This window comes from Geospiza fortis, unplaced genomic scaffold (genome assembly GCF_000277835.1).
Source record: "Geospiza fortis unplaced genomic scaffold, GeoFor_1.0 scaffold182, whole genome shotgun sequence".
In the NCBI taxonomy this organism is placed as follows: Eukaryota; Metazoa; Chordata; class Aves; order Passeriformes; family Thraupidae; genus Geospiza; species Geospiza fortis.
Genome location: NW_005054367.1, coordinates 1,171,593 through 1,186,409, shown reverse-complemented (window position 1 = coordinate 1,186,409; position 14,817 = coordinate 1,171,593). Strand labels below are relative to the sequence as shown.

The 14,817-nt window shown below is 48.3% G+C and overlaps 2 protein-coding genes across 3 annotated transcripts in view; one reads left to right on the top strand and one right to left on the bottom strand.

Moving 5' to 3' along the window:
• PLCD1 (phospholipase C delta 1) overlaps nt 1-1,397 on the top strand; it is a 48,043-nt gene extending 46,646 nt beyond the window's left edge. For both annotated transcript variants that reach the window (XM_031059738.1, XM_005424333.2), the window contains one exon: nt 234-1,397. In XM_031059738.1, the coding sequence (XP_030915598.1) occupies nt 234-325 (92 nt within the window). In that variant the 3' untranslated portion in view covers nt 326-1,397. The remainder of the gene's footprint in view (nt 1-233) is intronic.
• Nucleotides 1,098-14,817, bottom strand: part of VILL (villin like) — a 39,469-nt gene continuing 25,749 nt past the window's right edge. Inside the window, exons 13-21 of the mRNA XM_005424332.3 lie at nt 14,371-14,529; nt 11,759-11,885; nt 11,635-11,675; nt 10,570-10,715; nt 9,724-9,868; nt 9,203-9,391; nt 7,444-7,512; nt 6,277-6,561; nt 1,098-5,025 (exon numbers count right to left, since the gene is read on the bottom strand). Coding sequence (XP_005424389.1) covers nt 4,912-5,025; nt 6,277-6,561; nt 7,444-7,512; nt 9,203-9,391; nt 9,724-9,868; nt 10,570-10,715; nt 11,635-11,675; nt 11,759-11,885; nt 14,371-14,529 — 1,275 coding nt within the window. The 3' untranslated portion in view covers nt 1,098-4,911. The remainder of the gene's footprint in view (nt 5,026-6,276; nt 6,562-7,443; nt 7,513-9,202; nt 9,392-9,723; nt 9,869-10,569; nt 10,716-11,634; nt 11,676-11,758; nt 11,886-14,370; nt 14,530-14,817) is intronic.

Genomic DNA, 14,817 nt, shown 5'->3' with positions numbered 1-14,817 from the left:
GGGTCAGAGTGGATTTTTGTGCACCTGTTGTCACTAGAGGCCTTGGGCACGTTGTGTTACCCATGCTCAGAGCTGTGCCTCTGGGAGCTGCCTGTTCAGGACCCTGTGGGAAATGGGGACAAAATGCTCTGAGACAGGGAGATGTTTGTGCAGGGTCTTGGCAAACATCAGCAAATACTTTTCCAGACCAAAAATGACCAAAGGCCATTTTCCATCTGTGCCTCTGCTTCCAGGTTATCGCCACATCCATCTCCTGACCAAGAACGGAGACCCCTACTCCTCCTCCACCCTCTTTGTCTTTGTCAACATCCAGGACTATGATTAGCAGCCTGGCTCCTCCAGGCCACAGAGAGCCTCCCTACAGACCTGGAAGGAACTCCAGTGTGTGTGAGCCCTGCCAGTGCCAGGGTCAGTCCCCAGCACCTTCCCTGGAGCAGCACTGGGTGCTCCGTAGGACCCTGGTGTGAGACAGCCATCGGCCTTCTCCCTGCTGCTGGAAACATCCTAATGCTGCTGATGAGATTAATCCTTTTGTACCTGTTCAACCAATCCAGCTGTGGTTTTAGTTCACTTTATTTCCATTTTTTTTAAAATGTTGCTTTTAGCAAGAGGATAGGGACTCCTTTTTTAGTGGAGTACAGCTCTTGGGTTGGGCTCGGTCAGGCATCTGGGAAAAGCAGCCAACATCTGTGCAAGGAAAAGTCTCCCTCAGCACTGCAATCAGTGGCCAGGTGCCAGGTGGCTCCTTGCAACTGCAGGTGTCACCCATCTTTCACCATATGAAGCCCTAAACGGGGACACCATTCCCCTCCTTTCTGTTACAGATGAAAAAAGAAAGCTGCACTACAAAGCCCTGTGTTATGTAACCCGAGTTTCCTTTTGTGTTGTAATAAAAAATACATGAGCACTACTCTGCCTGTGTGCCTGGCTCTCAGCCAGGCCACTTTGCATTCAAAGCCTTGCTCTCATCCTGTGAAGGAGAAAGAAGCTGCCGAACAGCAGATTTCCCTCTGACCCAAAGTGAAACCCACTCAAAGGGACCTCAGAGAAGGTCTTGTGCCAAAGACAGAGGGAGCAGGCTCAACTGCCAGCAGGGCTTTTTTTTTTTTTTTTTTTTTTTAATACAATAAAAATTTTTTTGTGTTTTTACAGAAAAATGTCATTTTTTTAACAGACAGGAAGCAGATGTTGTAAGTTCTAGCAGATCCCAGCTGCACTGTAGAGGTAACCCAGCACGAGAATGTTTTGAGAACAACACAGTATTTATGGCAACGAGTGATTTGTCTTCAAATAGAGCTACAGAGTTAAGGGAATATTGTTGAAATAAAATAATATATATTTTGAAGTGCCAACTGTGTTGCTAACAGTATGTTAGACTATTAAAAGTTTAAAACGAATTCTGGAAGCGTTCAGTTACTTGTCACTATTTGCCTTTTTGTCCTACTTGAATGCAACATGCATGAATTTGGAGATAGACCTGCTTGATTTCTTAAATTATCAGGATTCCTGGGGGTTCTGATCTCTGATGGTGAAGATGAGGGGCTGATACCAAAGATGTTAATGTCCTTTTAAGCATACTTTGGTCATCTTATTTTTTCAGTCCAAAATAGCTTGGATTTAGTGATTTTTAGGCCCTCTGCAGAGCTGGGATTCTTTTAGCCCTCCCTGGAGTTTGTTTGGCTGCAGTAAACATTGGACACATTGATTTTTCCTCTTGACTACAATGCTGTGTGGTGTTGTAAACCATTGCCAGATTAAATGTGAATTAAACCCACACCTCAAGGGCTGATATTGCATTCACCACCAGCCAGCTGGAAGAGCTCAGGAGTGGCCAGTGAGGCAGAGCAGGGGGCCCTGCAGTGACACGGGCTCTCCCAGGTCACCTCTGGGATGGGGCACGTTGGTGGGGACACATTTGAAGGCCAGGGATGGAACATCCTTGACTCCCACCCAGGGACAGCCTGAGTTTGGTCCCTGCTCTCAGCACTTTGCTTTAGGGAGCCATGGGATGAAAAGCAGAGGTGAAGGTGGCAAGAAATGCTCCTGCCCCCTCACTTGTACCAGCACCAGCTCTTGTGGGGCAAGTTAGAAAGAAATTCTTCCCTGTGAGGGCAGTGAGGCACTGGAAGAGGTTTCCCAGAGAAGCTGGGGATGCCCCATCACTGGGAATGTTCAAGGCCACTTTTGGGGGGCTCTGAGCAACCTGGGACAGTGGAAGGTGTCCCTGTCCATGGCAGGAGGATGGAACTGGATGGTCTTTAAGGTCCCTCCCAATGCAAACCATTCTGTGATTCTGTTCCTCTGTGAGGCCAGATCAGCCTGCTGGGTTGGCTGTGAACTTATTACTTGCATTTTTGGGGTGGCAGGGTTAGATTTCAGTTGGATCGTTGAGCTAAAGCCCTCACCTGCCTGCTGTGGCCAGCACTAGAGAAGTGACCCAGGTGGCCAGGGTCAGGGTGGGCTTGGATGGATTGCACAGAGAGGCTGGGGTTTCCTCTGCTTGTTTTGCACTTAAGGGTAGGCAAGATCCATGGGATGAAAAAACATCCCTTATCAAATAGGAACAGCTGGGGAAAGCTGCTATAGCCAGGTGGGAAAGGAGCTAAGATGGAGATAGGGTGGGCAGAGCATGATGACAATGCTGCAAGGTCTCTCTCCCCAAAGGAAGGGACACGTCCATGTTGTTATCACCTGAGCTCATCTCTGAACAGATCAGGAGGTGCTGCAGCCCCACTGGAGGGAAGAGCAGCAGAAACAGGACATGGCCACTGGCATCACAGCAAAAGGCACCAAAGGGAGGAGTGGGAGAGGATCTTTCAGAAATCAGAGGTGGGGAGTAAAAGCAACTCCAGCAGCAGTTTCCATCAGGCCCAGGTATCAGAAGGCTCTGTGGGCTGTGAAATCCCAGGCTGGCTCCTGAGTGCTGCCAGGTGCCCTCCACTCGTGTTGGTGAGTGTGGTGGCCACAGGAATTGAAGCAATTTGTAGCAAACTGGCCTAATCTCTATAATCTGACTGTATTTTGGCTGATCTTCATCTGATTGTGTGGAGCTGGTCAGGCCCACAGGTAGGTGGGATTCCTGCATCTTACTGAGAAGCACATGCAATTCTGTAATTTGGGAGCTGCAGCAGCACTCCTCAGCAAGGCAAGGCAAATATTGCTGATTCCAGCAGGGCCAACAGAGGTTGAAACGTGGGTAATGTGCACTGATTGCATCTCTTGTGAACACAACAGGAGCAATCACACAGGTAATTCAGCTGATTTGTGTCTCTGCTTGATGCTTTACTCTGCACAGGGTATTCCAGTGGGTTTTGGGCTGCACCCTCAAGCAGAAATGGGATGAAGTGGTGGTAGGAACAGGGACAAAACAATGGGGTTGGGGTTTATTTGAGTTAACTGCCAATTCTTAAACACAAAGTTCTCCAGCCCAGCCAGACCGTGACACTTCTGCACCACGATGTGGTCCTGGGTGTTGAGTGAGAGCTCTCTCCCCCTCAGTCCACAGCCTGGAGCTCCCCAGCTCCATCCCACATCCCTGCAGCAGGGCTGGGCAGTCAGGCCAGGTACTGCTGCTCACTGCCAATGGGGGCTCCAGGAGAAGGGTACATGGGCATGGGGGACAAATGGCCTGAGCTACGTGGAGCTTGGGAACAGAAGGGGCCCCACCTCCTGAGTTTGTTCTCTCTTTTCAAAAAAATCCAGAATTCCATTGATGACCAGGTGTTTGAAGGTTCTGTGGCCCTGAAGAGCTTTTATCTGCTGCCATCCTACCCCCCATGCTGATGAAGGACACTTAGAGTGCTGCTGCTGGATGTTTATTTGGAATCACTGATCAGGTTGGAAATGGAGTAAAGCTGCAAACCCACAATGTCTGAGTTGTTTAAGGTGGTGTTTCTTCCTTTAGTTTACAGTTTTATCCCGTAGTCACTGATTGCTCACATTTCCCACTGCCCTCCCCAGTCAGACTGATCCCACAGTGCGGAACCAGCACTCCCATGGACATCACAGGGATGGAGCCCTGATAAAAGCTTCAGTAGGACACCCTCTGCCTCAGGTCATACCCAAAACCCTCCTGGCTTCCTCAAGCCTCTGGCCAGGTGGACTCTGACATTCACCTGGCCATGGTCAGGGAGGCCAGGTGAGATTGCAGATGCTGTCTGAATGAGAAAAAAAAAATAAGAGTCTTGTCTGGCAGTCAAAAATCAGTATTTGTGTCTGGCCTTCAGTGTTATCATCCCCTGGAAACATCAGCTAATAAATATGCTCATAATAAGTGCTTTTCTTCCCCCAAACCAGATTTTCATGTGTTTTACCTGCCCTGGGCTATGCATGTTAATCTGGACCTGATTCTTGCTGTTTTTTGGAGAGCAGTTGTTCTACAAGGTGAGAAGGGGCAGAACTGTCTGGTGTCACTCACAGAGTACCTCATCAGGCATCTGGCTTGTTCCTGACCTCAAGGCTCCCCCTCCATCCTCTGAGGGCTTCCCCCTCCTCTCCGCACCCAAAATTCACACAGCAGCTGCAAATGGCCTTTGTCTTGACTAACTTTAAACTTCTACAAATGAAGGAAGATCATGGCCTGGTGCATGTGGCAATTTGCAAAAGGGAGAGGAAAGATAAGGCTGCAATGCAGTTGTGTGGCACACATTTGTCTTCATGGCTATCAGCAATAAAGTGTCAGGAAGAGGCAAAAAACATCTTGTCAAGAAGCTGTTCCTGAAAAAGGTTTTTCCTCCTGGGGTTCTGGGTCTGCAGGGAGAAAGGAGCCATCCCCTGAACAGTGGCTGCTGGAATGACTGCGTTGGATTGGGCTGCTGGGTTGGGATCACTGAGGAAATGCCTGCACTTCTTTCCTGCAGCTCCTAAGGGAGCAGGGGCTGGTCCCAGAGTCATCAGATGCCCCCTGCAGTCTCAGAAGAGTCCAAATTGTTTCTTCTCGTTCTGCTGCTTCCATTTGGGCATCTGGTAGAACTCATCCTTGGACTTCCCAAAGATATCGTGGAAATCGGCATCGGAGAGATAGCACTGCAGTGAGGAGAGAGAAAGGACAGGTCAGCTTTGGCTTTTGCAGAGCCTGGGACACCCCCACGGCTGCATCCCCTCCCCACTGTGCCAGGGCTGACCTCTGACTCCAGACCAACAGCTCCTGCTCAGCTCCCTGTCCTCGTGCTGGGAAATGCAACATCCCAATCCACTGCTCCTCATCCCACTTCCCAAAGCACCAGGGAATAAAAGATAAAAGCCCCCCAGCCCAAAGAGATGTTCCAGTTCTGAGGAGTTAGCGTGCTCTGGCTGGAATCTAGCCCCTGCTGATCATACTGTGGCCAGGACAATTTATGGCCCCCCAGGGAAGCTCTGCTGGCCAGAGTTTCAGGCAGTGATTCACAGTGAAAGCATCTCCCCCTGCTCAGTCCCCTCCCCTAAAATATTCACTGGAAATGTTCACTCCCATTGCAGGAAAGACAGGGTCTGCAGAAAGAAGGCTCATCAGGGATGCTGACAGAGGCCCTGTGGGAATGGGAGGTTGAGCTTTTTCCTGGTATTTTGGGTAGAAGAACCCATGTAGAGCCCAGCTGTGGATTGTGGCTCTGGCTGTGGGTGTTGGCCTTTGCCAGATCTGTTGGGCAAGACATTGGTCAAACAAGGATTACAGGGAATAGAGGGAATCAATCCTCTGTCCCCCTCATCAGCTTGCTTGGATTCAGCTGCAGACACTGCCGAAATCCTTGGGCTGACTGGAAATCCAGGATGTGTAATTTCTTCTGAAATTGAAAAGTGCTGAAATGCAAGCTTTCTGACAATTAAAAAAAAAATAACCAAACAAACCATCCCTTCTGGGAGGAGTTTCAAATGAAAACATTTACCTACAGCTCAAGTAAAATGCAAATTCTGGCTTAGCTCTCAGCTGTGTCACCTTGTCCCCCTGTCCCTCTGAGGACAGAAGTTGGGTGGCAAAGCAAAACAATTCTACCAGAAGAAAACATTTTTTTTTTAATTACTACTTAATTTTTTTTTCTGCCATAGAAACCCCATAATTACTTCAACTAGGCTAAAACCACCACAAGGTGTCCCTGTCCACAGCAGGGCGTTGGAACTAGACCATCTTTAAGCTCCCTTCCAACCCAGCCCGTTCTATGAACTTCCTCACACAAAGCTCCTGCTTTTCGTGACACCTGTGTGTCCTGCCAGTGTCCCCTTGAGTCTGAGCAGGACTTGGTGGTCTAGAGCACACTTAGCCAGCTGCAGGCTAAGTTAGAAAGGTATCAATGCTGTCACCTCTTTTTTAGTGGGATCCACGCCTTCGGGAAGCTCATCCACGGTCCTGTGCATCAGCACCTCTCGGGAGTAAACCCCTTCCCCATTGGGCACCAAGGCAGGGCTGCTGTGGCTGTTGTTGCTGCTGTTGCAGTTGTTGCTGTTGTAGTTGTTGCTGTAGCTGTTGCTGTTGCTGTCACTGTGGCTGAAGTGAGATTTGTACTCCGAGGAGGCATTGGCTGTAGCTGAACCAGCCAGGCTGGTGGTGCTGAGGGTTCTCTTGTTCAGGCTGAGGTTGTTCAGGTCCTGCCAAAGGGAGGAAAACACCTCATGATGAGATGCTCTGGCAGAGCAAGGTGGGGATGATGCCAGGATCTTTCTGCTGGGGTTGTGGGGGACTATTTCTGGCACAGGCTACCTGTAGCTCCAAAGCAGCAAGGGGAAAGTCCCAGGTGAAGTGTTAGTGCAGTGCCTCCATAAATGCTACACCTTGGTGTTAGGACTGCTAAAAGCACACGCTAATGAGAGCTCTTACAAAGAACTGAGGATACTTACAGCAGTCTCATTCTTCTCAAGATAACATCAGGGGAAGGCACATGTGGGACGACAGAAGGTGAGGTTAGATGTCTACCATGTCCAAAACATCTAAATTACCTGCACACCCCTCCCTGATGAGCCATCTCTCCTCATCCAAACCTGCCACTTCCTTCCAGCCTTCATCCTGACCCTGCCCAGGGCAGAGCTGACCCTGTGACAATGGCATTTGGGAATGTTGGGATCTCATTTAGCTTGGAGGATCCCCCACTGGGCCATGCCCCTCTGGACCAGGGGACTCATGTTTGAGTCTCAGGGGCTCCACCACTGTAAACTATTCACAAAACACTTAACTACACCCTCTTAGAGCTGCAAAACACCTTAATTTGTTCTGCATTAGAGCAGCTGGGCAATGTCCTGCTCACAGATGCTTCTGGGCAGGACTGGAAAAGGCCCAGGAGGTCTGGGTGCATTTATGGGTAATTTATCACATCTCCCTGTGCTTCCACAGAGGAGCACAGCTCTGATGCTGGCAGCCTGAGGTTCCCATGCCTGCCCTGATCCTGGTCTCCCCTCATGGTGCAAACAGGCTGGGGGATGTGGAGGTGTGTGAACCCAGGTGTTTCCTACCTGCGCGGCCAAGGCACAACTCACCACTTTGATCTCGGATATGGCTGACACATCTCCCAAGCTGCTCTTCATTTCCTCGTAGGATTTGCCATCCTAAAGGAAAAGAGAGAGCTGTGAGAGCCATGGGCTGCCTTTAGCCCACACTCCTGGTCTCTGACCCACACTCCTGGGTCAGGAGATCCTGAATTTTAAAGCCCAGTGATGGCCACTGATGTGGCAGCTCCTGCAAACCTCAGCCCCTGCAGTCAGAGGAATCTGAGCTTTCACTTGAAAACAAAGAAAAAAAATGGACTTCAACCATTACAGTTGTCCAATAACAGGTGGAACCAGGAAATTTAAAGACTTTAGAGCAGAAGAAAAATGAATAGAAATAATATTCACTGCTGGATTTAAATATTTTACATTTTTGTTGAATCTTGCAATGCCTGAAAGTATTTCTTTTTCCCAACTTTCCTGATTCATTTAGGTAAAACAACATATTTTTTCAAAGCCTCAAGTCCTTACTTCTTGTAATTAGGTGCCATGTATTACCAGATACCTCTTATTTTCTTAAAAAAAAAATGGAAGATGCTAGATAAATTGGCAAAGCTCATGACTGTGTTTTCCTAAGCAGCCAGGAGATGTCAGTTCTTAACAGAAACATCCAACAAAGTTTCCCAACAAGAACAAGCAACATAAACACATGGACTGCAGAGAAAACAGATTTAGACCCAAAACTGAGCAAAGAACACACACCAGATGTTTCTGGGATGTCAACAGTTTGGATGGCTTGTCTGTAGTTGCTGAAGCTGCCTACAGGGGATATTTTTAGAGGCACATATTTTATGAGCTGTATCCTTGTTTTTCAGCAGTTCCTTGGGAAAAAAATTAAAACAAACCCACAAGTTTTGACCTTTGTTCTAAGCATCAACATATTTTAAGGGTCACTGTGAGTTGCTGTCTTATCTCTCCAAATCCAGCTGTCAAGACTGGATTCACCACCACATGGATTGGGAAGAAAGACAATGCAAACTCAGATACAGGAAATAAAATATCTCTGTAAGAGTTTTCCTGCAGTGTGGAGTCCTGGGGAAAGAGGGGAGAAAGGAATTTTTCCTTCCCAGTCATCTCTTGGAGCAGGTTTTCATTTCTACATAGGGAGGAGCTGGTATTTGTAACTCTGATTTGAAGGCTGGTGTGCAGGGACCAAGGGTGACCTTGCTCAGGAGCTCCTGAGCTCTGATGGGCTTTCCACAAACCTGAACATGAGACCTGTCTGCTCACATCTTCCATTTCACCACAGTTTGCCCTTAAAGCTGGCTCATGAATTTGCCTCTGTGGCTGCACTTTCAACAAAGAACTTCTGTTGCTTTGGTTTTTTGTTTTTTTTTTCCTTTATGATGTGGCTGTCTCTGTTTTCCCTCTGAACTTGATTTTACTACTCACAGGCCCCACCTCTTTCTGGCTGAAATCAAAAACTTGATTTGGAACATAATATTTATGAAAATATGAACATTGTGAATTCAAGCACATTTGCAGAAGACCCTGTTTCACCACACAGGTACTTTTGTATTGGTGAAGGAGCAGAAGCTGCTCAGACAGCACCAGGAACTCGTGTCCATGCACATGGCAGGGGGTTGGAACTGGGTGATCTTTAAGGCCCCTTCCAACCCAAGCCATTCCATGATTCTGTGAAGCTCAGGACATTTCCTATTGAGGTTTCACTCCATGCACCCTATATTCACTGACAACACCACCCTCCAGGCACTGCTGAGAACACCACAGGGCTTTTCCAGCAACTTACACTCCATTTGTAGGGGTCCCAGGCGTTGAACCACCCTGTGAAGTTGAGGGGTTCATAGCCCTGCTTCACCAGGATGATGGGAGTAGCCAAGTCCCTCCCAGCTGGATGGGTCTTGAGATACTCCTTGGCTGAGGCAATGGCCTCGTTCCTCTCCTGTGCGTTGGAGGCTTTGCCAACCCAGAGGAAAATCTGCAAGGGGAGAAGGAGTTGAAGGTCAGGGAGGCATTAGAATCTGTGCAGACACAGTTGTTTGCTCTCCCCTGCCAGTGGGATCAGAGACAAGACTGGAAATGTGTTGTCCCAATAGTCCCCTGTGATTATGAGCCCAAATTTACCCCCAGCTAAGGAAGATTTTGCTTTTGAGACAGGCACGGAGCACAAATATTTCAGGTGACAGCTCTTGCACGTTTCAAGGTAGCTGAACCTAGTCACAGCCCAAGATCCAACTCAGTAAACACCAACTAAAGCCATAACCTGTTTGAAAACATGTCTGAGGAGAAGGAGAGGAGGCTTTTTCTGACCTCTTCCCATGTGTCCAGCAGCATGACATCATCTTCATCCAGGTCCTCCTGGCAGAACCCGACCACCTCCGTCATGATGAACCGACCTGTCTGGTTGGAGCACTCAAAGAGGCGAGGCTGGTAGTGTGTGATCTGCTCCTGGAACCTGCCTCGTGCATGGCAGGGGAGGGGAAAAGCAAGAAATGTGGAAATCTTTCCCTCCTGGCTTACTGCAGGGCCCTGAAGGTGCTTGTTGTGGCCTTGAGGGGAGAGGTGGAACACGGCAGCACCCATCTAAAGGCTTGGAAGCCAGCAATGTCAGGTATCAGGGGATTGTCAGACCATTTAATGATTTTCAAAGGCAATTTTTTTTCTCCACCCAAAAAGGCAAAAGCAGAACCCTTCCCTCATTGTGGCAATGAGCTTGATGTCAGGTGAAAGCCACACCAGATCACTTTTTGCAGAGGAAACCATCACCGGCCCAGAGGGCTGGAGAAATCCATATTGTCCAAAAGCAGATCTAATCTCATGATTCTCCTGGGGCTGCTGCTGGTAATGGCTGGAAATGGAGCATGTGGTTCCTGCAGCCCTCAGGATGAGGTATGGGAGAGGTTTACTGGGGAGAAAGGAGGATGTAGCACACCCTTGTCTGCAGGCTTTAGACCTGTAGCTCCCACTTCAGGAGAACTCCTGGCCCAAAAGCCAGGAAAGAAACACCTTGGTGTGGTTCCTGACCAAGGCCTTGGTGATATTCTGGCCTTGTTCTCCCTTTATTGAGGACACAGCATCAAAGTATTCACTTTCCTGCAAAGTTTTGATCCCTTGCCTAGTGTCCCCTGGCCAGAGGAACAAGCAGGTCACTATTACCTCTTTTCACTGGCATAAGGTGCTTTGCCTCCCAGAGCTTCCCAGAACTCTGCAGGCTCCTGTCCTTCCAGGATGGTGTGTTTGTCCCGTCTGGAAACGATGTCAGCCACCATTTTTGCCATCTCCCGCTCATCTCCGCTGCATCCCTGTGCCCAGGATAAAAGATGCAGTTAGGGGCAGACTGGCAAAAATTATCCATGGGCAAAAGCTGGCTTGGTCCTCTGGAGAGCTTCAGACCTGCTTGAGCGCTCTTGAGCTGATCACTCAGAGTCCATTTCTAGTCCTTGAAGGGACATTTAGTGCAGCCAATGGCACCTAGAGCAAAACTCACAGAAGGACAGAATGATCTGAGTTAGGAGGGACTTCAAAGATTATCAGGAACACCTTCCACTTAAACAGGATGCTCCAAGCCACATCCAACATGGCTTTGAACACTTGCAGGGATGGGACATTGACAACTTCTGTGCTTTGGTTTGATCTACCATCTCATCCTGACACACAACTGAAACAAGATAAATGAATTTGCTCTCATCCTGGCTGATTTCTTACAGCTGGAAAATCTGGGATGGTTTATTGATCTGAATGAAAGATGTATAAACACCTACAATGAGGTGAGGTGAACCCCATCATGGGTTACTTTTGTAGAGAAGGCTTTTACTGCTGATCCTCCACAGACAGAGCCCTTTCCTGGGTGCACTTTCCTCACAGAATCATTGAATCATTAAAGTTGAAAAAGACCTTTAATATCATGAAGTCCAACCATCAGCCCATCACCACTAAATCATGTCATCAAGTGCCACATCCACACATTTTTGAATACTTTTGACTCCACCATTGCCCTGGGCAGCCTGTTCTAGTGCTTGACATCTCTTTCTGTGAAGAAATTTTTTCTAGTATGTAGTATTAACCTGCCCTGGCACAACTTGAGGCCGTTTCTCCACTGAATTAATGGGCCACCTGCCCAAGGATTCATCTCCATGACCTAGCAGAGGCTGAAGACTCAAGCCCCACCTCACCATTTTCAGGTCCTTTTGGCTGCCTCCCCGTGTGTCTCTGCAGACTCACCTTCCCACACCACAGGTAGCAGACCTGGCTGGTGCCCATGTCTCACTGCAGACTCACCTTCCCACACCACAGGTAGCAGACCTGGCTGGTGCCCATGTCTCACTGCAGACTCACCTTCCCACACCACAGGTGAGGGAGGAGGCTGGGGCTGGCACCTCTGTGGCCTTGGTGTTCACCTCATCCGTGCCCCTCACCTGGAAGAGGCGGATCGCCGGCTCGGGGCCGCTCTGCTGAGCCCGGCTGGTGCCGCCCTGCAAGGAGAGAGGGAAGGGCAGCTGCTTCGTTGTGATTTCAGGGCTTACCCCAGAACCTCGAATCCCTCCCTGATAATTCCCTGCCAGGTGGGTCAGTCACCTCTCCTTCCCCCTCCCTGACCCCTGCCGAGTGCTGTCTGTCAATCCTGGCATTCCAGAAGGGCATTGAGTGATTGGCAGATTCAAAGGATGCCCTCTACCCCTGGGGGGGCATTGGGCCATCCAGGTGTCCTTTGTCCCTTAAGACCTCCTCTCCTGTACCTGGTTGGTGGCTCCCTACCCCTTCCCTCCCCCTCTCCCTGGGGTTAAAAGGAACAGCAACCACACAGTTTGTGAGTTCTGTTGGAGCTGTTGCTGGATTCAGAGGCCTGTGGGCCAGAATAAAGCTCTGGATCCAAACCCTCCATCAGAACCGACTCCTTTCCTTCACCATCGCCTTAAAGCTTCTCTGCCTGAGGTAAATCTGAGCTCCTGTGAGCCTGGACTTGTCCCCAAGCGCCCAGGTGCAGCATCCAGCCAGCCAAAAGTGTCTCTGGGGTGAAACACCACAGCTCTCGCTATTTGGTTCAGCACCAAGGGCCAGACAAGCTCAGGCACATCCTGTCTGGTTATATTGGGATTATTCCAATAGGTAGCACTGAGAGGTGAGGAGGACACACAGATCCATGGTGTGACTGATCTGAGGAAGGCTCTGGGCTCGCAGCCCTGCCCACTTGCAATTATGAGTTACTGTCATATTTTCTGAAAAATCCCTCTGCCAGGATTTCTCTCCTGGGAAGCTGAGAAGCCTCAGAGAAAAATGAAAACAATAGTTATCTGATTTGCTTCATGATATGATATGATATGATATAATATGATATAATATGATATGATATGATATGATATGATATGATATAATATAATATAATATAATATAATATAATATAATATAATATAATATAATATAATATAATATAATATAATATAATATAATATAATATAATATAATATAATATAATATAATATAATATAATATAAATCATAGATCATATAATGATAAATTAGCCTTCTAAGAACATGGAGTCAGATTCATCATTCCTCCCCTCGTCGGGGTTGCTTACAAATTCAACAATAATGAACCATGGTTCTGCACTGAGCAGGTGAGGGAATCCAAGTATCTTCTGATTCCAGGTCAGAATGAAACCTACATGGCACAACTCCCACATTTCTCCCTGATTGCAGAGTCCTGACCAGCTCCCATCAAGATCCTCAAGGTCCATGTGACCAGATCTTGGTGTCTGTAAAGGATTTGCCATGCAAACTGGGCAAGGCATCTGTACCCTGATTTCCAGCTGTGCTCATCTTAACTGAACATCTGCCATGGAAAGCAAATGGTGGGACCAACACTGAGAGCTGAGGGCAATCCTCATCTCCCACAGCCACAGGTGGAATTTCTCCACCACATTTGTCAGCAGCCAAGGGAGCAAGTGAAGTGGGTTGGTAGTTATGTGATGTAATTCAGGCATAGGACAATGCAAATCTTGTTTGTAGAATATTTTGAAGGACCCTCTCTGGATAGCAGCACTGGTAATTCACAGGATGACTGCCTTATTCTCACTCTGCAAAATATTTTGGGACAGAGTCGGAATGAACCTCACACATCACTGCTGGAGCTCAGGGGTGGAGCTCAGTTGAGTTGGGTCAGTCCAGGGCCATGTTTACTCCAACAGTGCTCAGATTGCTTGAGGAGTACTAGAAATATCCCCTCTGCCAGCCTGGGCAGGGCTGGCAGGTTCCTTTCCTGAATATCAGCCCATTTTTATTGGGCTATTTCCACTGCAGCTGCCAAGCCACCATTGCTGCTCCCACCTCCCAAAGCCAGGAGGAACCCAGGACATTCCTCTGGCTGCCCTGAAGGACTTGAGACCCTGGTAGGGGACTCAGAGACCTTGGCACAGAGTCAAAAACACCTGTGCCTTTGATTTTAACCCATGGAAACAATTACCAACTTTGTGTGAGGATTTACAAGCCACAAGAGTTTGAGTAGAATGATAGTGAATTTGTCACAGGGTGAAAAAGTAGAATTTTGGGGATTTAGAATGGGGGTTCAGGAGGCAAGATGGAGGAATCTTGGGGTGTCCTGTCCTTCTTCTCCTTCTTGCCCTCCATCTTCTGCTGTGATGGTGACACTTCTGGATTGGTTTAGGGTAGAGACAGACTGTCTAACATAGGTGATAGGTATTGGAAAATTATTGCAAATAAAGTACACGGAGGTTTTAGTATAAAAAGCTAACACCACCCCAAGGGCAGTCAGTGTGCCACAAACCAACCTGCTGGACAGATCTCAGCAGGTCAGGGAAAGAATGTCATAGATAAGAGAAAATCAACAACCTTGAGAACCAGAGCAGAGGAATCTCAACTTCTTCGGTTGCGGGGCTGGGATAAAAGACTCTTTAATACCTGGGGAGCCATTTCAGCAACAACAAACCCGAGAGCAGGTTACCTCATAGATGACCAGCTTGCCCTTGAAGATGGCCAGGAAGTGCCTGGGCTCCTTGCCCATGGTCACCCGCACCTGCACGGCCTCGTCCCCATATTTCCTGTCCAGCTCGATGGCATTGAGGGCACAGGCAGTGATCTCATCCACGGAGGCGTGGCGGCCCTGGGGGACAGGGGGGTGACACACACAGCGTGATGAGAACAGGGGTACAAATCTCTTCACAATTCAACACCTGCCAGTCCCAAAATGTGTAACATCATGAGATCAGAGCTAAAACTTCCAGAAATTTAAATTTCAATGGCAGTCTGGTTTTGCAGACTTTAGAGTCCCATTTTTGAAGCTTCTCTCTGCATGAAAATATACTTCAAAAAGGAAAGCAGGGATGTCCATATACCCACAGAACTCTAGGAACTGAGGCTTTAAGGGACAATTTGACTCCAAACTTTGACC